General features: G+C 46.5%; 1 protein-coding gene across 5 annotated transcripts in view; it reads right to left on the bottom strand.

Moving 5' to 3' along the window:
- Positions 1–21361, bottom strand: part of AKAP12 (A-kinase anchoring protein 12) — a 101063-nt gene continuing 79702 nt past the window's right edge. For 2 of the 5 annotated variants that reach the window (XM_042940079.1, XM_042940081.1), the window contains 2 exons: positions 1703–6710; positions 1–1026 (listed from right to left, as the gene is read on the bottom strand). In XM_042940079.1, the coding sequence (XP_042796013.1) occupies positions 1711–6710 (5000 nt within the window). In that variant the 3' untranslated portion in view covers positions 1–1026; positions 1703–1710. Of the gene's footprint in view, positions 1027–1702; positions 6711–12171; positions 12293–18629; positions 18740–21361 lie in introns of those variants that run through there. The other 3 variants (XR_006202894.1, XM_042940082.1, XM_042940080.1) reach the window with 3 other exon arrangements.

The raw sequence follows: 21361 nt of genomic DNA, 5'->3' as shown, positions 1-21361 counted from the left end.
TAAGTGAAGCAAATATTTTATTTAAATCAGTTGTCAAATCACAGTTTATCCAAAGGAACTTAATGCAACGTTGTCCTTAAAAGAGTGGGCACAGATATGGCACAGACACAATCCAGTACCTAGCAAAATACCATCTGTAAAGAACCTGACTTACTTCATGCTGTGTGTGCATGTGGTCCAGCGTATAAGAGTAGAATAAAAAACTTAAAATAGTCGATTATTTTTTGATAAGATGAAAAACATTTCACTACTTTGCCTCAGGATTCAAGCGCACTCATCTGTCCAAACGGCCACAGCAACTCAGAGAAAAGGCTTAAAGTTAACCCGCTACTGAAAAAAACTCCCTTCCAACCCCCACTGGGCTAGAAAGAAAAATTTCACAGTAACAATGGAACCTTCTGTGTTTCCCCCCAAAAAAGCTTTTTATTTTTAGCACACTGTGCAGAACAGGAAAGTGAGCGATTTCAGAGCGGCCTGAAACACGGACCCGACCCTCAGTGGGTTTTGAAGTACGAACCGTAGCTTCCGATCAGGAATGTTGTTTCTAGGAAGCTGTTGTCACAGGTTACAGCTGAGGCTTAGAGCTTCCACCACATCCTGCGTGATACAAAAGGAATGCACCGTATTGTACATTTCCTTAATCGTTAAGGAAAAAAATATACAATAGATACAGGAGGGTTACTTAAAACATACATATAAATACATAAGGGATGATACTCCAGTTTGAGAAGCAGAACTAGGTGCGGCCAACTCCAGTTCCGGGTGGAGAGTTTGGGACCTTAAATCAGAAACATTACATGGTATCGGCGGCGGGGGAGAGGGGTGGCCCTGCAGAGGACACGGTAAATGGCTGTAGCCCCCGATTGCTGCCTCAGGGTTGTCAGGGCGCTCCAGAGAGGAGGTCAGTCGATGGGCCTGTTCTTCGGTTCGGAGTCTGAAATACCGGTCGTGAGTCTTTGTCAGCAGCGTTCATCTCCTCCTACTGCCTGTCTTCACATTCTGGTCTTGCAAACACACGGGGCAGAACTGTGGGAGGAAGGAAGAATCAAAAGTGAGTCAAGTCTCCTCTCCTCCCCCGTTCATTCCCCGAGCCGCGGAAGCCCCACTCGCCGGAGTCCAGCCCCTGAGAGAGCGAGTGGGTTGGGGGCCCCCGGCAGGGCGGGCTGGGTCACCAAAGAACTGGCAGCTGTGGCTCCAGCATTCAGGCGCATCATTTAAATGCTTGGCTACTACTACCGGTGGCCAAAAATGTTTTGTTTTGTTTTCTTCCGGAGAGCTACAAACTACAGTTTCAAGCCGTAGGATAAAAACTTACTTTGGGCTTCTCGTTTTGAAGAAAAATTCAATGAACTGGTAAGTTATGGTGCTGTGAGCGCAACGTATTTCTTAGGCCTCTGAGCCAAACACGCAAACGCACACTTGTGCGCGCACACGTGCCCCGTTTATTTTCTCGGAAAGCAGTCACATGGGGGTAAAACAAAGTCACTGTTTTCATGACACCAGTAAGACTGAACGGGTTGTCAGTGAGGGGGGGGAAAGGAAGGGAAGCTAGGTCTCCTGATCTACTTGACTGCTTTTTCCCCAACTGAAGGTTCTGCATAAAGTCGTAATTATTTAAACTCCTGCTTCCTTTATAGCAGATTTGCCATCGAGTGGCATGAAAGAGGAAAAAGTGTTTTGGAAGGAAAGGAAGCTCGCTTACATGATGTTTTAGGATCCCGTGGGTTCTGATTTTGCTGGTCCTTCCTCTCGTTTCTGCGTCTCTCCCGGTGTCTGGGTTTCGATCTCTTCTTCTGACTCACCGTGGGCTTTTCCTTCCTGAAATTCTACTTCCTGGCCACCTTCCTCCTCTTTCAGCGCTGGTCCATCTGTGTCCAGGGACTCTTTGGTTAAGCCTCTCGAGGCCTCAGAATCTTCCAGGGCTGAGTGGTGGCTCTCAGGGTCATCAACAGCATCATCCTTTTCATCTTCCTGGGATTTAGACAGTGACTTCTCTATCCTTTCACCTAACTCAGCGCGATCGCCATCTTCTGGAATAGACTTTGTTCCGGTTGTTTCTTTCTTTTCCTCCGACGGGAGAACTGCCTCTTCGAGCTGCTGGTCGGTTACACCGGAACTTTCGACCTCCACGGCTGGAATCTCTTCGGAAGCTTCGCTCACAGCTTTGGAAACGTCAGAGTGGGTTTGTTCCACGGTGGTTAGCGTGGATTCTTCTTCGGCTGCAACGGTGTGTGTTTCATCCTGTGCAGAGGCCTGAAGTTCCCTTTCTTTCTCCTCAATTTGCGGTCTAGCTTCCTGGGTGTCAGCTTGTATAGGTTGAGCCTGTGTCTGCAAATCAGTGGCTGTTTCTTCAGTACTTACTAACCGGTCAACAACGGTCTGGATCACATTTTGTACCAGTTTACTGCTCTCGGTCTCAAGTTTCAAAATCTCGTTTTCAGCCTTTAAATCTTCCTTGCTAGTTTCACTTACTTGGGATTCCTGCCAACCAGCCGGCTCGTCCTCTTCATCTGAGGCCCGTTTCTGCGGTGTGGTCTTGTCTGCTTCCAGGTCACCACTGATGCCTCCTTCAGGCGTGGCCGATACGGCCTCCGGTTCTGATTCCGGCTGAGACTCCGTCCCTGTGGGCACCTCGTCTTCCCCTGGCTGAGCAGTGAAGTCCTCATCTCTTACAGAGGATTTTTCTTCTGGTATTAAATGTGCATCTGCAGTTTCCAGGGTTTCAGGTGTTTCTAAAATCTTGGCGGTTTCTCCCAAGACCTTCTCCTCCACTGCTGCAGCCGTTAGAGGTAATGACGGCTCAGAGCTTTGAGCTGGAGTTTCTGTGTATACTGCGTCCTCTTGAGCCAGCCCAGGAGAACTTTCTTCCAAACTGGTAACCTCCTTTTCCCCGTCGATGACGGCCACACTAATCGTCTGCACCAGCTGCTTACTAAGCTCTTCAGATACTGTCACGGCTGGTTTTTGCTCAAGTTCCTCTTCACTCGCTCGGGTTGGCTTTGCTTCCGTTTTCTCCCTTTCTACTTCAACTACCGTCTCTTCCTCCACGTGGGTTGGAGGAGATGGCGTGTGGCTCTGGAGTTCAGTATCATCATTCTTCTGAAATTCGGGTTCTTCGGCGACTTCATCTTCAAGGGCAACTTCCACGGTCTCTTTCTCACTGACTGTTGTTTCAGTGTCTGTAGACACCTCGGGGCCTTCAACAAGCGGTGTGTCTTTGGTTTCCCGGTCAGTAGACTGGCCTTCCTCTTCCATCACTTCAGTCTTTGAAAGCACGGGTACAGTTTCCACTGATACCTCTTCATCCGTATGTTCCAGAACCTCTTCCATTTTTGAATGTCCTGTATCTTCTTCCTGGGGTTGAAAACTAGAAGGTGCTGGAGGCATCTGTTCTGGTGCAGGAACGGCCTCTGCTTCCGTGATCTGGGACTGTGCCCCAGAGGCGACCTCGGGATCTTCGTGGCTGTCTGTCATCTTCTCTTGCTGTGTTACATTTAGAGCCTCAGCATCTGCTACTGGGGTGCTTCCGTTGGTCTCGCTGTCGGTAAGGGTTTCAGCTGAGTCGGGAGCAACAGCCTGTTCTAGAATAAATTCTGATTTTACCCCAACCAAGGTTTCAGCTGGACAAGTGGTTCTAAGCTCACTAGGCTCTACACTGTCTGCGACTTGAGGAACTTGTTCCAAGCTTTCGGGGGCGGCCTGTACAATCACCTCCTCCTGTGTCAAGGTCTCAGTCTCAGTTTCTTCTACGTGTACTTCCGTCACGACGTCCGTCTCTTTCTTCAGATCCGGCTCTTGAGAACCTTCCTCTTCCGCGTCTACCTTCTCTGGAATTTCGGCCCCTACTTCCTGCACTGTCTGCATCGTGTCTTCTGGCCCTCTGGTGTCGGGCAACTGTGATTCCTCCCTAACTTTTTCTGCGACTGCCTGCAGGACCTCTTGAGTTCGCCTCTCTTGGTCTTCTATGTCTGGCACACCGCCTTCCACCTCCTGAACTGGCGTCGCTTCCTCTGTGGTGACTGGAGAGTCAGTTAACTGAGAAACAGCCGAGACCATGTCGGTGGTCTCTTCAGCACCAGATGCTTCTGCTGCTTCTTCAGCACAAAATGCCTCTGTAGTTTCTGCAGCGGTCATGGCTTCAGAAGTCAACTCCACCTCGTTGACGACTGTGTCGTCAATGGCGTCTTGACCCTCTGGCAGAGTTTTGGCAACGACGGGGGTTTCCTCTGCAAGGACCTCCCCTTCAAATGCCTCCTCAGTTAGGGGTCTGGCTTCATCTTCTGTTTGTTCAAGAGGTTCTGTCACTGAGGCAGATATCCAAGAGGGTGACCTTTCTTCAACACTGCTAAGAGCCCTTGCCCCGTCAACAACACTCACAGCCACAGCATGAACCAGAGTCGTACCGAGCTCCTCTGACACAGAAACAGCTACCTTTGGCTCAGGCTTCTCCTCGCCCTTCTGGGCTTGCTGTGCTTCGGTTTTCTCCCTTTCTACTGCATCGTACTCGGACAGAGGTACCACAGCTGGGACATCAGAATCATCTTCGTTGACCTCTGTTGGCCCCGTGTCTTCAACGGTGGCTTGTTCCGGTTTCCCATCTGACCTTTTCTTCCTCCGCCCGGGAATAAATTTCTTAATCGAAACCCAAGACTCTTCTTTCCCGGGTTCGACATCTGAAGCTGAATGTTCTAAGCCAGACCCAGTTACGGAGTCTTCGCTCTTCTCTTCCAGTTTTGACTTGGATTTTTTCCTTGGAGTAACTAATCTTTTAAATGACTCCCACGTGGAAACTCCCTCCCCCTCAGAGGGGCTCCCAGCTTGCTCCGGTGAGGAGCTTCCTGGCCCTTGATCGTGTTCCTGGGAACTAGCGAGGGCAACATCTGGTCCCGTTTCTTTGTCTTTTCCTGCATCATCTGGCTTCTGGCCCTCTCCTCCCGCTGGTTTTGGTCCCGCTTCGTCGTCAGAAGATGATGCCTTCCTTGCCCTTTTCTTGGACGATCCCACACAAATTAAAGCTTCCCAGGAGACTGAAGTATCCACTCTGCGCTTTGGTTCTTCGGGCTTTGGCTCCTCTCCGTTGCCTTTTGCTTCCTCTTGCGTCTCGGAGGCTGCGCTCTCCGTGGAAGACAGGGTGGCGCTCTTTACTTTCTCCAATTCGTCCTCCTTATCGCTCTCCGAAAGCCTTCGGACACGCTTCTTGGGCGTCACCATCTTTTTGAAAGACGCCCAGGGAGTGACCCCTTCTCGCTTCTTCTCCCCGTCCGAGACAGCGCCTTCCTCGGCGTCCCCCTCTTGCTGTGCGTCCGCGACGCCTCTCTCCAGACACGTGATCTCCTCCGGTTCCTCGGGCGACGAAGCGGAGCTCTCGCCCTTCTGTTCGTCGGTACTGTCCGGGGACTCCGGGGCGGCCTGATGCTCCCCGGACTCCTCGTCTCCTCCCCCTCGCTTCCCTTTCTGCTTCTTCCCGGAAAGCTTTTTCAAGCCGGTGCTGGTGAAGAGTTTCTTTAAAGGGCTTCCCTGCGCCCTCGTTCTCTCCTGCGAGGACAGCACATCCGCCTCGCTCGCGAGGCCCTCGGGGTGGGCGGGGGGCGCTTTCTCCTCGGGGCTCAGGTCGGCGGGGCGGCTGTGGTCACCGCCGGGGGCGCACGCTTCCGTGGCCTTCGCCGGCTCCGCCGCGGGCCTGGCTTTCTCAAGTTCAGCCGGGGTTTCCACAGCTGTCTCAGGGGGCGGGGGCTCCGCGGCTTCCGCTTCCTCCGCCTCGGCTTCCTGCGCCTCGGTTTTCTTCTCGGCCGTGCTGACGTGGACTTCTGCGACGATCTCCACCTTGTCGTCGAATATTTCCGTCGCTAGAGGGGCGGGTTTCTCTCCAGGAGCCTCCTGCCCTTGGTCGTCGGAGGGCAGCTCCACTTTTTCATATTCCGCCGACAGTCGGGCCTCGCCGGCGCTCTCGGTGGCCTCCTGTGGCTGTGGCTGTTCAGGACGAGCCGCTTTCTCAGAGGTCTCTGCCTGTTCTTGTGTGTCTCCTTTTTCTGGCTCTTGGTCCTTTTTCTTCTCTGAAGCTTCCAGCTCATCCTCCTTAGGCTTCCTGAAACTGGTCTTCTTTCTCCAGCCGGCCCAACCTTGAGTGAAGAATTTTTTGAAGGGTGACGCTGTCTCGCTGGCCAGGGGACTCGTCGGGGAGTCTAGAGATTTGGTGGGCTCCTTTTGTTTTTCTTCTCCATCTCTGCCTTCCTCTGCTGCTTGGCCAGACTCAGGTTGAAGCGAAATTTCCGTGGTGCTCTGCTCGTGTTTGAGGGCTTCTTCGGGTTTCTCTGTGGATTGTTTTAGCTCCCTTTCTTTGGCTGTTGCTTCCCCGGTCTCCTGGCTGGGCTCCTGGTGGTCGCCGGCCCCGTCCGGCGCCCCTGCTCCTTCCCCTTCGTCTTTTTTGACAGTGAGCAGTTGGACCGTGTCAGCCTTCTCGGTCTTATCCTTTTTTACAGTGAATTTAAAGCCGACAAACTTAAACACCTTCTTAAATCCAACATCATTTGACTGGGACTCAGTAGGTTGTATTAGCTCTTCCAAATTGCTTTCTGAAGAAGGAATCTGTTCGATTATTTCAGGCACTTCCTCCTGCCCATCCTTTGTGATGTCGCCCACAACCGCTGAACCAGCAGCCATCTCTTTATCTGAGTCTCTTTCGCTCACATCTTCCGACTCTCTCTGTCCAACTATTAACAGAAAAAGGAGAGCAGTGGGGGAGAAGGGAGAAAATTATTACAGCTCAACAAAACCCTACATATTTTAAAAAACCTAACCCATTAATACGTTCTTTAATGTCAGGCAGTTCCAGGACAGAGTTAAAGTCTTCTCAGTATTTGCGAATCTCAGTACATTAGGCAAACGCTACTTCTTTCAAAGGACCTTTAAGAATTCAGGTTTAAAGAGGGGCGCCTGGGTGGCTCAGTCGGTGAAGCGTCTGACTTCCGCTCAGGTCATGATCTCACAGTTCGTGGGTTCGAGCCCCGCATCGGGCTCTGTGCTGACAGCTTAGAGCCCGGAGCCTGCCTCAGATTCTGTGTCTCCCCTTCTCTCGGCCCCTCCCGTGCTCATGCTGTCTCTCAACAAAAAATAGACGTTAAAAAAAATTAAAAAAAAAAAAAAGAATTCAGGTTTAAAGATACTACTCTGCTCCTTCTGGTCCCCATGAAGGAAAAGTGAACACACTCAAGTACCAGCATATTAAGCAGAAGTAGCTGCAGCATCACTAAGAGTGGGTCAGGCAGACGGCACAGGCTCTGTTGCAATGCAAAACAGAATCAATCATCACGCCCGTGATCTAGAATCCACCCCGTTTAGGAGAAATAAGCTAAAGAATAACAAAAAGTAAGAATCCAGACAAATCTAAGGAGGGACATTCTATGTGATAACTAGCTGGTCTCTGTAACAAGTCCCAAAAAACAGACCAGGGCTCCACAGGGAAATTCCAGGCCGGGTCAGGCAAAGTGAGGAACAGAAAGGAGGTGCTCTGCAGCACCACCCAGAAGCGTGTAGAATCGTTATGTCTACACTTGAAACTAATGTAACATTGTGTATCAACTATACTCAAATAAAAAAGTTTTTTTTTAAAAGGTGGTACCCAAAAGCTGAAGCATGACAAACAACAATGACAATGATGGGTCACAAAACAAGAGTCCACGAATCAAGAGTGATACTAAAAAAGTAGGGAACAGGCAGTATTTCCTTATGAGAAAGACCAATCACTAAATCTAGATATACCTTCCACTTTGATCTATAGTCATTCTCTTTAGAATTCAAAATTCTACTGCATCGGGATTCACATATTATTTATTAAGGACAAGAGTTAACAAAGATGTTTCTTTTATAGCCAGTTACATAGGCTCTTCCTAGACCAGGACAAACAGCTCTTCAGCCTTCAAGATGTGGAGCGATGTGGTATTTAAAGATGGACTTCTGTCATTCATCAAATACGATACACGTAAGTGGATTTTCTTTTGTAGTTATTTGGGGAGAAGAAAGCCATGTTGTAGTTCGGTTCACCTGTAGGGCCAGTTGCACTGGACGTTTCCAGTTGCTTCGAAAAGTAAATCATTTCTCGTTATGTGAAATAGAAAGTAAAATGCAGCCCCGTTTCATGGCAAGTGTGGTTACGGGAAATTTTCCTCTTTTGAAGGTGGGTGTGACTGATAAATTTGGAGCTTGGCATATCACCATGAAAATCGGCCATTCAAAAAGAAACAAACAAAAAGACAGGGGCAGGGGAAAAGTTTTCATAGAAAAGAAAACAAAGCAAGGAAACCGTCAGATTCACTATAGCTGAAGTGGTTATTTTATCTGGAAAAGCCTAGTTGGCTGTTTGTCATTAGATGAAGGAAACCGCTCTTTACCCACACCTTTGTAATAACTCATTCAAAGATCCAGAAACGCTAGAAACCTTTGGGCGAAAGGCTGTCAGGAAACCTACAGTTTTAGAGTATTAACACACAGATCAAAAGGGAAAAACTTCCTTTACGGTGGAGGGATCTGGCAGGTACTGCCTTAAACTTAACATCCCTAATAACAGAACAAAACTGTCAGCATGCTTTCTGATGTGAGGCACTGAGAAGGCCAATAAATCACCTACAGTATTCCTACTAAAAATGTTGAATGGAATCTGTAAGGCAACAATCAGATAAATCAATGAAGGATATTCTATAAGACAACTAGCTTGGTCTGATACATCAATGTCACAAGGGACAAAAATGAAACAAAAACGCATGTAGATTGTCCGCAAGTAACTTTCAAACAGTTTAAGGAGAGACACTGAGGGCTGGGGTGGGGGGCAGGGGAGAGAAGGTGCTAAAATATCAGTAACTGGTGGATTAGGTCAAGAGTATATGGGTGTGTGTATTTGCAGTTTTTAAATTTAAAAACTCATGTTTATTTTTTTTTTTTTAATTTTTTTTTTTCAACGTTTTTTATTTTTATTTTTGGGACAGAGAGAGACAGAGCATGAACGGGGGAGGGGCAGAGAGAGAGGGAGACACAGAATCGGAAACAGGCTCCAGGCTCCGAGCCATCAGCCCAGAGCCTGACGCGGGGCTCGAACTCACGGACCGCGAGATCGTGACCTGGCTGAAGTCGGACGCTTAACCGACTGCGCCACCCAGGCGCCCCTAAAAACTCATGTTTAAAAAACAAGTCAGTGTGATGTAATAAAAGGGAGGGGTACTGAGCTAAATTAATAAATTTAAAAAGCATAACAGTAAGTCAAGCTGGGCATGGTCCTAGATTGGATATTAGTTAGGGCAAACTAACAAAAGGACATTTTGGCTTTTCTTGGGAAAATGTGAGTATGATTTGGGATTAGAGGAGATGGGATTTTCACCAAAACGAAAGAGTTGAAGGTCACCACATAGCATATACAATATGATCACATTTAACCCCCACCCCCCACACATACACACCTACCTCACATATGATCTCTGGGGGATGGAAATGTGATATATTTTAGTTTTGCCTGTATCAATTTTCCCTCTAGAATATGTACTGCTTTCTCTAACAAAGAAGTCAATCAAAGTGAACACAGAAAAGGTCTTAATTGTAATAATACACTTAATGCCCACAGCAGAAGATGAAGCTCAGTAATTATAAACAGTATGCATACCAACACATAGAACATATCCATAAATATGTGAAATACAGATATATTTGGAAAGACAAAAACAACATGCTTCCCCAAATCCGTAACTTCACCCAGCTTATAGGATCTTTCTTTCCCACGAGAATAGTTTTGTCCTTGATGTGAACTATTACAGTCTGTGTCTACAAGTCTCTATCGCAGTACTGGGTGGGTTTTATTTTATTCTGCAGACCATAAGGAAGAGAAACTAAGGAAGCATTCTCATACTAAGCACATGGCACCGTGTGGACAGGGCCTTTGACCGTGACATCGTCGTCTCTACCTTTTTCTGTAAGCAAAAGCCAATTCGCATTGATTCTACCTGACATCAGCGTCTGAGGTAGCATTAAATAAATAACAAATTCAAAAAAAACAACAACAGAGAACTCAATATTTTAGACAGAGAAGGAGGTCTGAAGAAAACCAAGGGTCTCATTATTTTCATCTGAAGTACACTTCCTGATTTCCCTTTAAAAAAAAAAAAATCACTACGAAATACACATTTCTGAGCAACTTGAAGCTTTATAAAGAATAAAGAAATAATCAGCACCCAAACTGTGGCAAACATTCCAACAGGAAGAAAAATTGAGACTGGCTAGATGTATGTCATTGGACTTCCTAGAGTATCCCCGGACACTTGTTTCGAGTCAGGAGACAGACCTCCTCTAGAAGTCCTCCGGGAATGCTCTTCCCATTATTTTTTGGCACCACGTATATAATCTGTTCAAACACAAAAATGCTGTAAATTTCCACGTGTTCCTATGATAAACCTGCTCGCGGTAAAGGTTAAAGGTTTCTTTGAATTAAGTCCACTTCCATGACACGAACTACTTTCTACAAATTTCCCCAATGATGCAAGGACACGCACGAGAAAAACCTTCCACACACCCTTTTAACGCCACACAAGAGATGTGACCTTTTTAAAAAAAAAAAAAAAAAAAGGTGTCTACTACCGCTGAAAATACGCTGGAGAACAAAAGTTAAACCCCAACAATAAAGTCCGTTCTCGTACAATTTTACTAATAATGTCCACGAATACACATTAAAAGTTTCCTGCCCGCAACGTAGGAAGAGAAAAAGAACACTCCTCACCCAACCTTTCCAAAATTTATTAGAAAACGCGGAGACGTGTTGCTAATGTGGTGGGAGAAAACAGGTGGTGTCTCTACCATCTTCCTAATTCCCCTCCATGCCTCCAAATCTGTTTCGATTTGAAACACTTTTTCTTAAATTCTGGGATGACTGGAATGTGTACGGTCAAAGCCAGAGAGACAAAGATCAACAGCTGTCAACCGGCAGAACAAAACAGCTATTGACCGTCCCAGCGCAGCCTGGCAATACGGAGTTGTTGTCTTTAGACAGAGTGATAGACGGGGCTGAACACATTTTTTTAAGGATCACAAGAGATGTTTAAATCCTAACTGGTCTGCCCTGTCTTTTGACCTAAGGAATACCAGGAGCTAATGGCTGTCGCAACAGCCTTCCAGACTGGGCCACTGCTGGCCCAGGAGGGGCCTTTGTGCTCTGGGTTAAGAGCCACACAGCAGAACTCAGCCCCCATTCCAGCTTCTACTTCCCTTCCGCGCCCTCCCGAACCGGGGCAGACCTTCCAGGGAGGCTCTGCTTCCTAAAATACCTCTTTGATCACAAAGTGACGCTGCAACCCACCCCTAATGGCTGCAGGACTTCCGACACAATCTTCTACGCCACCCAGCCTGGCAACCAAGGGTCAATTAGTTGCAGCCACGACCAACAAAAAAGCCAACTCCGACCACACCTTCCACGTTACAGGTGCCTGTTCTGCCCCAAACCACGGGCGATGGCTGGGAAACGCACTGGAACCTGGATTCCATCTTTCAGCCTCCTTTCCTGTTACGCAGTCGGCTACACATTCCCCACGGTGCGGCCGAACAAGCAAAGCCCGTCTGTCCTGTGCCACATCCCCCATTCGCTCTCCTCCAAGCTGTTTCTGGCCGTTGGTAAATGCTAGTGATTTTTTGAGACCCGTATCATGTTCTCTTTATCCTCCTGTGCAAAGACCTTCCCAGGTGACCCCGGCCGGCCACCACCTCGGGCCAAGCCCGACGCCCCTCTCAAGCCTGAGTCCTCGGGCTGTGTCCTTTCCTGGCAGGAAGCGGCGTGCGGCCTGGGTCCGGGTGGGGTCACTGCTCTGGGAGCACAGGCTTTGGGCACATGCTCCACCGCCGCTCCGGCCCGCAGCGAACGCGACACGACCCAGGAGCGGCAGGGCGGGCTTCGTATTCGAGCCGGGCCGCTGGGTCATCCGAACCCCAGGGCGTCGGCTGTACCGGGGCCGCCGGGTCCCTTCCTAACACCTCCCCGCGTGCCTCCATGCCGAGGGCTTGGTCAGAGCAAGGGAAAGGAGGCAGGCTGGAAGCCCCCACGCCGGGGGGTGGCCGGCACTCACGAAAGGTCCAGCGGGTGGCTCTCAAAGCCGACCCACCCGCCGCGTCCCCGGGCCGACAGCCACCAGGGGGCGCGCTACTCACAGCAAAGGTTACTCCACCAGGGCATCGTGTGCACCGGCCGGCAGGGGCAGCGCCACAGGGCCCGAGAAGGCCCAGGCTTCTTCCCCCGGCTGCCCCATCGCGGGACGGACACCGGTGCCGGTGCCGAGGGCGCCCCCTGGGGGCCACCGCGTGCGTCACAGAGGGCACAGTCTCCTCGTGGCCCAGTGGCCGAGGGCTTTGGTTTCACGGGCCTTCAAAGAAGGGTCCCTGGGGGCCCTGTGCTTCACCTCGATGTGCTCTTCAAACTCACACACATTCGAGTACCAAAACCCTCGTGGCTAAATGACTGCCAAACCGCTAAACCTAAATACTGCTGGATCCCTGACCCGCCTCCTTATCTGAGCCAGAAGGCAGGTGGCCTCCAAAATCGCAATACAGGGCGATGGCTCAAAGGATAGCGGGATCTTGTGCATGGGTTTGTTCAGTTTCAAAAACTTTCAATGTCTTGAGTGTTAGAACAAGAACCGGGGACGTCACGCAGGTTCCCATCACAAAGCTCTCATTTAGAGTCACAAAGGCTTAGGGTTTGAAGGAAGAGTTCACCCTGTCCCTCCAACTGGGGAGTAAATGGACTTCAAAAATGGTTATGTGGGAAATGCAAAATGGTACAAACACTCTGGAGGGCAGTTTGGCAGTTTCCCACAAAACTGCACATATTCTTACCATGTCCCGTGTCCCCTGGTACTTCACCCAAATGAGCTGAAAACACGTCCACACAAAAACCTGCATATGGATGTTTATAGTTATGTTTATAGCTTTATTCATAATTGCATACACTTGGAAGCAACCAAGATGTTCATTATGTGAATGGATGAATAAACTATGGTGCATCCAGACAATGTAATATTATTCAGTGCTAAAAAGAAATGAGCCAGCAGAGCCACGGAAAAATATGGAGGAACCTTAAATGTGTATCACTGAATGAAAGAAGCCAATCTTTAAAGGGTATGTATTGTATGATTCCAACCATATGACACTCTGGGAAAGGCAAAACTACAGGGACAATAAAGAGGTCAGTGTTGCCAAAGGTTGGAAGCGAAGTAAGGATGAATCGACAGGGCACAGAAGATTTTTACAGCAGTGAAACGAGCTATCCCTCGACAACATGGTTTGAATCGTGCAGTCCCACTTATACGTGGATTTTTTTCAATACGTACAGCACAATACTGCAAATGTATTTTCTCTTATCGTTCTTCTTTTTTAAACATATTTATTTGGGGGGGGGAGGGGCAGAGAGAAAGGGAGAGAAAGAATCTCAAGCAGGCTCCATGCTGTCAGCGCAGAGCCCGAGGCAGGGCTGGAACCCACACACCGAGATCATGACCTGAGCCGAAATCAAGAGTCACCCAGGCACCGTCCTTGCTTATGATTTTCTTAATAGCATTTTCTTTTTCTAGCTTACTGTATTATAAGAATAGAGTATATCAAACATGTAACATGCAAAATATATGTTAATCGACTGTTTACATTATCAGTAACACTTCCAGTGAACAGCAGGCTCATAGTAATTAGGTTTTGAGGGGGGAGTGAAAACTTGTATATGGGTTTTCAACTGGGGAGCCCTAACCCGTGTTGTTCACGGGTCAACTATATACCATGAGGCAATACGGGTGGATACATAGGATCATCACATCATCTGTTCAAAACCCCAGAGTGAGCCCTAATATAAACTAGAGACTTTGGGGGATAATGACATGTCAATGTAGTTTCATCAACTGTAACAAATGCACCACTCTGGTGCGGGATTTGTTAGTGGAAGAGGGATTGGATAGCACATGTGAGGGGGGCAGGGAGCATATAGGAACTCTCTACTTTCTACTCGTTTTTGCTATGAACCTAAAATTGCTCTAAAAAAAACACAGTCTATTTTTTTTTTAATGGTCATAGGACTTGGCCAGTGTCATATAATGGGGGTGTGGCATCTCTGGGGGACCAAAGGCTGGAGAGAAACACTTAGAGAGTCAATGCATTAAAAAGGAACAAAAGGCGCCTGGGTGGCTCAGTCGGTTAAACGTTCGACTTCGGCTCAGGTCATGATCTCGTGGTCTGTGAGTTCGAGCCCCGCGTCAGGCTCTGTGCTGACAGCTCAGAGCCCGGAGCCTGTTTCAGATTCTGTCTCCCTCTCTCTGACCCTCCCCCGTTCATACTCTCTCTCTCTGTCTCAAAAATAAATAAACATTAAAAAAAAATTTTTTTTTAAAGGAACAAAAAAAAGTTTGTCTTTTTAAAGGAAAAATTAATTTCATACACTTTCAAAGTGCTAAAATTCTTACTTTCCATAAATCATGATAAGATTTTATAATTTGTCAATGTAACTTATGACAAGAAAAAGTATTTAGACATCTCAACTCCCACACTTGGATGGGAAAACTGCTATTATGTCTGATGTAGACAGCAATTTAAATTCTATCTATTGCAGTGTAAAAAGCAGTTTTTCATGGTTATAGTCATGCTATTAAAAAAAAGAAAGAGGGGCGCTTGAGTGGCTCAGTCGGTTAAGCGTCCGACTTGGACTCAGGTCATGATCTCATGGCTTGTGAGTTTGAGCCCCACGTCGGGCTCTGTGCTGACAGCTCAGAGCCTGGAGCCTGCTTCAGAGTCTGTGTCTCCCTCTCTCTCTGCTCCTCCCCCACTCACACTCTGTCACTCTCTCAAAAATAAACATTTTTAAAAAATAAAAAAATTTAAAAAAAGAAACAAACAGCAGTGCTATCGACAACAGCCAAAGTATGCAAAGAGCCCAAATGTCCATCAACTGATAAGATGTGATATATATGTACAATGGAACATTACTCAGCAATCAAAGAGAATGAAATCTTGCCATTTGCAACTATGTGGATGGAACTAGAGGGTATGATGCTAAGCGAAAGAAGTCAGAGAAAGACAAATACCCTATGACTTCACTCGTATGTGGAATTTAAGATACAAAACAGATGAACGTAAGGGAAGGGGAGCAAAAATAGAGAGGGGGACAAACCGTAAGAGACTCATAAATACAGAGAACAAACTGAGGGTTGCTGGAGGGGTTTTGGGTCGGCGGATGGACTGACTGGGCAAGAAGCATTAAGGGGGACACTTGTTGGGATGAGCACTGCGTGTTACATGCATGTGATGCATCACTGGATTCTACCACTGAAATCATTATTGCACAAAAAATTAATTAAAAATTAAAATTTAAAAAAAAACCACATATATCCTACCTACCCACTCACGGATAGTGATTCTAAAGATCACTTGACCCTTATTTTGCAACCATTATGATAAAAACTGGATAAGGCAAGAATCAATGGGTGTCAGAGTATGCGGGATATTTACATGTTTAATAATTAAAAGGGTGGGGAAGCCCTACACAGTGGAGAAACTGGGCAAGAACTTAACATTAACCGGGGCACCTAGGTGACTCAGTTAAGCATCGGACTCCCCTGATTTCAGCTCAGGTCATGATCTCATGGTGCCTGAGTTCGAGCCCCGCATCTGGCTTTGCACCGACAGTGTGGTGCTGGTTTGGGATTCTCTCCCTCTCTGCTCCTCCCCCACTCTCACAGGTACACACTCTCCCTCTCTCTTTCAAAAAAAACACAGAGGGGCGCCTGGGTGGCTCAGTCGGTTGAGTGTCCAACTCTTGGTTTCCGCTCAGGTCACGATCTTACCGTTCGTGGTTCGTGCCTCACATCGGGCTCTGTGCTGACAGCATGGAGTCTGCTTGGGATTCTCTATCCGCCCCCTGCTAGCTCCTTCTCTCTCAAATAAATAAGCTTGAAAAAATTAAAAATACATAAGTAACCTACAGGTAAAATAGGAGGAAAAAAACACGCTAAGGAGGGTGGTGGAAATGGGGAGAGGAGAGCTATACATTCAAACACGTCAATGTCTTAAAGGAGAAAAGCTGTAGAAATGTTCCAGATTAAAAGAAGCTAAAGAATATGATGCTTAAGACCGAAGATGATCTTACAATGCAAGGTGAGAAACGCTAAAAAGGACACTGTTAAATTAACTGACAGAATTTGAATAAGTATGGTACATTATATACTACTATAATAATGTAAATATATGATACTAATAACCATTCTCTGGATATAAAAGGGAGTATCTCAGGGCCCCTGGGTGGCTCAGTCGGTTGAGCGTCCAACTTCAGCGCAGGTCATGATCTCGCGGTTCGTGAGTTCAAGCCCCGCGTCGGGCTCTGTGCTGACAGCTCAAAGCCTGGAGCCTGCTTTGGATTCTGTGTCTCCCTCTCTCTCTGCCCATCCCGTGCTTATGCTCTGTCTCTGTCTCTCAAAAATAAATAAATAAATGTAAAGAATATTTTTTAAAAAAAGGAAATATCTCTATCCTTAGGAAATAACATAAGTATTTAAGAGGAAATGATGACTATAACTTATCTGCAAGAGGCTCAGAAAATTTTTCATCTCCTGCCTATGTAAGACATAACAGGAACTTGCATGCTGGTTTTTGGTTTTGTTTTCTTAACACAGAGAGCAAAAAACTAAATAAAGAGGCAAATGAGGTAAAATGCTAACAATATATGAATCTAGATTAAGGGTAATTAGGTGTTTCCTGTACTTGTTTTTTTATTTTTGCAACTTTCTGTTAAGTTTGAAGTCATTGTTCAAAAAAAAAAAATCACTCAAGGATGGGCTAAATAGAAAAAGGTGAGTAAAAGGTACAAAATTTACAGTTATAAAAGAATCAAGGAGATTATTAATAGGAAAACTACTCTCTCCCAAACCCCCCTAAAAGAGACACAATTCAGGGAGAGGGGAAGAGAAAAGAACAGAAGTTCTGGAGACAGACTGTGTTTAAATATCAGGTGCACCACATCTAGTCCTGGGCCCTTGGGCAAATTTCCTGAAGTTTTTGTTCTGAATGTCCTCACCTGAAACATAGGTCACCTTCAGGACTTCCTGCTAAGGCTTCTTAGGAGGAAGTATCAGTCAGCTATCTATAATATAATAAAACAAAAATTCTAATGGGTTTTTTCCCTCATTGTCGTCAAACAGAACTACTTAAGCATAATCTTTTTTTTTTTTTTTTTTTTACCAATTCCAAAAACGATCTATAAATTTCAGGAGATTTTGAAATTTGAAAAATTGGAAAATGACCTTCGTAAAGACAATGTCCAGAGATGATCACTATTAAGTAACTGTCATAGCTTTTTCTGGGTAAGTTATTTAATAGTCTTCAAAACTATGATATAATGGCTGCATAATTTCTTTTTGCCTCCCCCTATTGCTAGACAATTCGTCGGTCCCAATTTTTCACCACCACACTCTGCAACAAATATTCACCTGTATAAATCACTGTCCAAACCCCTGACCAGGTTTGAACAGAAGAGGGCAGCATTGAACAGCTTTCGGCTCTCCCAAATTGGAAAGCTTGCAAATTTCCTAGACCAGAAGATTCAAAAACCTACCATACATAAGGCTTAGGTGCCTTTTCAAATTCTGTATAGTTGAATGCCATGTTATACCTACATTACCTCTTTGACTCCCATCACAGATACCGAGGGGGAAGACGGGGCACAAACACCTTGGGCTGGCTCCCTCCCTCTCCTTTTCTTTATTTGCACCATGTGAGGATCCAGATCCTTTAACCCCATTTTGGACCTAGGGCAAGTCGAACGCGGCCACAGCCTTTCTTTCTGTGTTGAACTCCTTCCCCCGCTTTCCCAGCCAGGCTGTACGCAGTAAAATGAAATCACCGCGCGTTTCCCAGGTGCCGCCTGAAGGGGGAGCTCTCCACACACGACCATCCTCATTCCCATCCTTGTTCTAGCATGGGGTTAGCAGAAACCTTTTCACAGGTTATTTTTAGGTGCTGTCTGCATGCCGGTTCTGAAAGAGTTAAAGATCACAGCTTGAGGAGCAAGGCTGCTGGCCTGGAGGAGAGGACCACAGACCAGCAGGTTTGGCTGCTGGGAATGAAGGCAGCTGGTGAGAGACAGAAGGCCAGGGATAATAACCTAGGAAAGACAGGCCAGTGTGTGCGCCGAACCCAGGCTCGGCACAGTAGAATCCATTCAAAACCACACTCAGAAACGTTCCATTAATAAATTTACTTTTAAATGACCTCAAAACCTCCTCTACTATAACTTTCAACACATCAGCTCCGTATAGGATCATCTGCTCTAGATTTGTCGGATTGGATAGGAAGAGGAAAATCAAAAAGCCCCGCTCATCGAAGCATCACTGATTGGGGGGATACACGTTCCTGGTGCCCAAAAAAGTCCTTCCCCAGAAACTAGTTTTAGAGTAGGCCTTTCTGATGTCACATGTCGGTATCGTATCACTCATGGGGGATTTTGAACTGCCCCAATTACCCACTTTGAACATACTGCTGTTAATCCAGCTAGTTTCTCAAATGCCCCCAAAAAGCCCAAACACCGTGTTCGCTTATCCACTGCCGCGGGGACTGGGCTAGAACCCCCGCATTCTTACCTGGCATCAAAGACCGCACACAGGCTTGGACAGGAGGCCGGTTAATGTGTCCACTGGAAAAGCCTCCAGGAGGGAGAGCTGGCACATGCGGGTTCCCCCCTCGCCCCACAGCCACTCACAAGGACGAGGACCGACTACAGGGCTCGCCATGGTCCACACGCTCATGAGAACCACGTTTCACACCACTCTGCCGGGTACACGGCTTGTGTTGACGTGTTTTCCCACGTCGACCATCAGTGGGAACAGCGTCACAGAAGTCTTGTTTCTCAAACAGACATTACCGCAGAAACCATGCATTTCTATTCCCTTTGTCTGGAAGGAGGCCCTAATCATGTGCCTGTGTGAGAGGGTGCATCTGTTGAAAACATTACATTGGAAATGCAAAGGATGCTTTTAAAAACTTTTTTCAATGTTTATTTTTGAAGGGGAGAGGCACAGAGTGTGAGCAGGGGAGGGGCAGAGAGGGAGGGAGACAGAATCCAAAGCAAGCTCCAGGCTCCGAGCTGTTAGCACAGAGCCTGGTGCGGGCCTCGAACTCACAAGCCGTGAGATCACTCACCTGACTGAGCCGCTCAGGCGCCCCAAGATGACTTGTTTTTTAAATTTATTTTAGTGATCCCTACAACCAACGTGGGGCTCGAACTTAGGAACACAGAATCAAGACTACACGATCCTCTGACAGAGCCAGCCCAGGTACCCCAGAGAAGATGATGTTGAAAAATGATGGGGGCGCACCTGGGTGGCTCAATCAGTTAAATAAATGTCTGACTCTTGATACTAATTTTGGCTCAGATCACGATCTCACGATTTGTGAGATCCAGCCCTGCCCCGGGCTCTGTGCTGACAGCGTGGAAGCTGCTTGGGACTCTCTCTCTCCGCCTCTCCCCTGTGTGCTCTTTCTCTCTCAAAATAAATCAATTCTAAAAAAATTTAAAAAATAAAAATGATGTACATTGGGCGCCTGGGTGGTTCAGGTGGTCACGCGTCTGACTCTTGATTTCGGCTCAGGTCACAAACTCAGTTTCATGGGTCTGAGACACAAGTCAGGCTCTGCACTGATGATGTGGAGACTGCTTGGGATTCTCTCTCTCTCTCTCTCTCTCTCTCTCTCTCTCTCTGCCCCTCCCCTCTTTCTCAAAATAAATAAACTTAAAAAAAAAAAAGGATGTACAAGGTGTTTTCATGCACTTAATTTTCTGAATATGCCCTAGAAGGAAAACCCTTAGGGTGAACCGACACAGTATGTAAATGCTGGACACAAAAGAAACTGCCAGTACAGTTTCTGGAAGCTGTCCTACCAGCAGAGACTTTGGGCAAGCTTGTTTGTCTTATGTTTCTCAAGATAAATGAAGTGATATCCTTAAAAAGCGCAGACAGTGAAATGGAGAAGAAATGTGACACCCAGTAGTACTTATTTTCTGGAGCGAACACCCATAACTATAGTTTCATTTTTAAAAGCACAAGCCATTATTCTCTTTACTACAACATAGGAAAACTTGTAACAGAGCTTCAATAATAATCTCCTATGTATTTCTTAATATTTTGTAAAACTTTGTCATAGTAAGCCCTCTCAAAGTTAAACAAAAACAAAAAGTCTATGGACCGGGGAATATTAATGAAGTCAAACAAATTGAGAATATATGAAAAGTATCTTTAATGATGTCTCAAGGAACGAAAACTTGGGGGTGCCTGGGAGGCACAGTCAGTTATGTGATGGACTCTGGATTTACGCTCAAGTCATGATTCGCAGGTCGTGAGATCAGGCCCCACACCAGGCTCCACGCTGACAGCGCATGGAGGCTGATTCTGATTCTCTCTCTCCCTCACTCTCTCTCTGAACCTCCTCCACTCGCACTTGCTCTCTCTCAAAATAAACTTTAAAAAGTTAAGAAAGAAAGAAAGAGAGAGAGAGAGAGAGAGAGAGAGAAAGAAAGAAAGAAAAGAAAAGGAAGGAAAGAAAGAAAGAAAGAAAGAAAGAAAGAAAGAAAGAAAGAAAGCGAAAACTTGAAAGCATTTCGCGTATAGAAACCCACTTTGGTAGACAATGATTATAGCTTTTTAGGTGTCACTTTCTACTAAACAATGTTTAATCTCCAGATAAATGTCCAGTTAGTCGATCCCAATTTTACGAAATCAGTCACAAGAGATCTATATTGTGCATGGGCCAATATACATTTTCCTTGTGAAAGTAGTAATCCCCCAACTTCCCGAGTTTCAAAAGGGACATGATCCCCAAAAAGTCGCAGTGCTATCGTGGATGCTGTGTTCCTCACAGACACCCCACTCCAATGTCCACATATGCAATCAACAGTTCCAGGACCCAAAACCTGCAGAGTCTTTTCTCACTCTTCCAAATACTTAAGAGATTAGGACATAAAAGTATAACTTGTTCCTTTTAGTTTAGAATTTTAAAGGAAACGGAAGTCTCACCTACTGCAAATTTTCAATGCTTTTATCCAAACGTAGCTCTCAAATTTCCATGGCACAACTATTGTGATTTTTTGCTCAGAGAAAAAGTGCAATATTGCAAAAGCTACAACATTAACTGAACCAGTGGGCTCTGTTCCCCAGGCACATCGGGCCTGCTGGCTGCTGACATCTGGATCTGGTTAACTCTCTCCTACGATCTGCAACATTGTCCTGGAGTTTTTCCAGAAATTCTCTACATTCTAAATCCTTCCCTTATATCCTACACACCCACTCCCCTTGTTCTAATGCTCATTAACCACAAA

Source organism: Panthera leo, chromosome B2 (genome assembly GCF_018350215.1).
Source record: "Panthera leo isolate Ple1 chromosome B2, P.leo_Ple1_pat1.1, whole genome shotgun sequence".
Lineage (NCBI taxonomy): Eukaryota > Metazoa > Chordata > Mammalia > Carnivora > Felidae > Panthera > Panthera leo.
The sequence above is the reverse complement of the archived record's forward strand: the minus strand, read 5'-3'. Positions and strand labels throughout refer to the sequence as shown.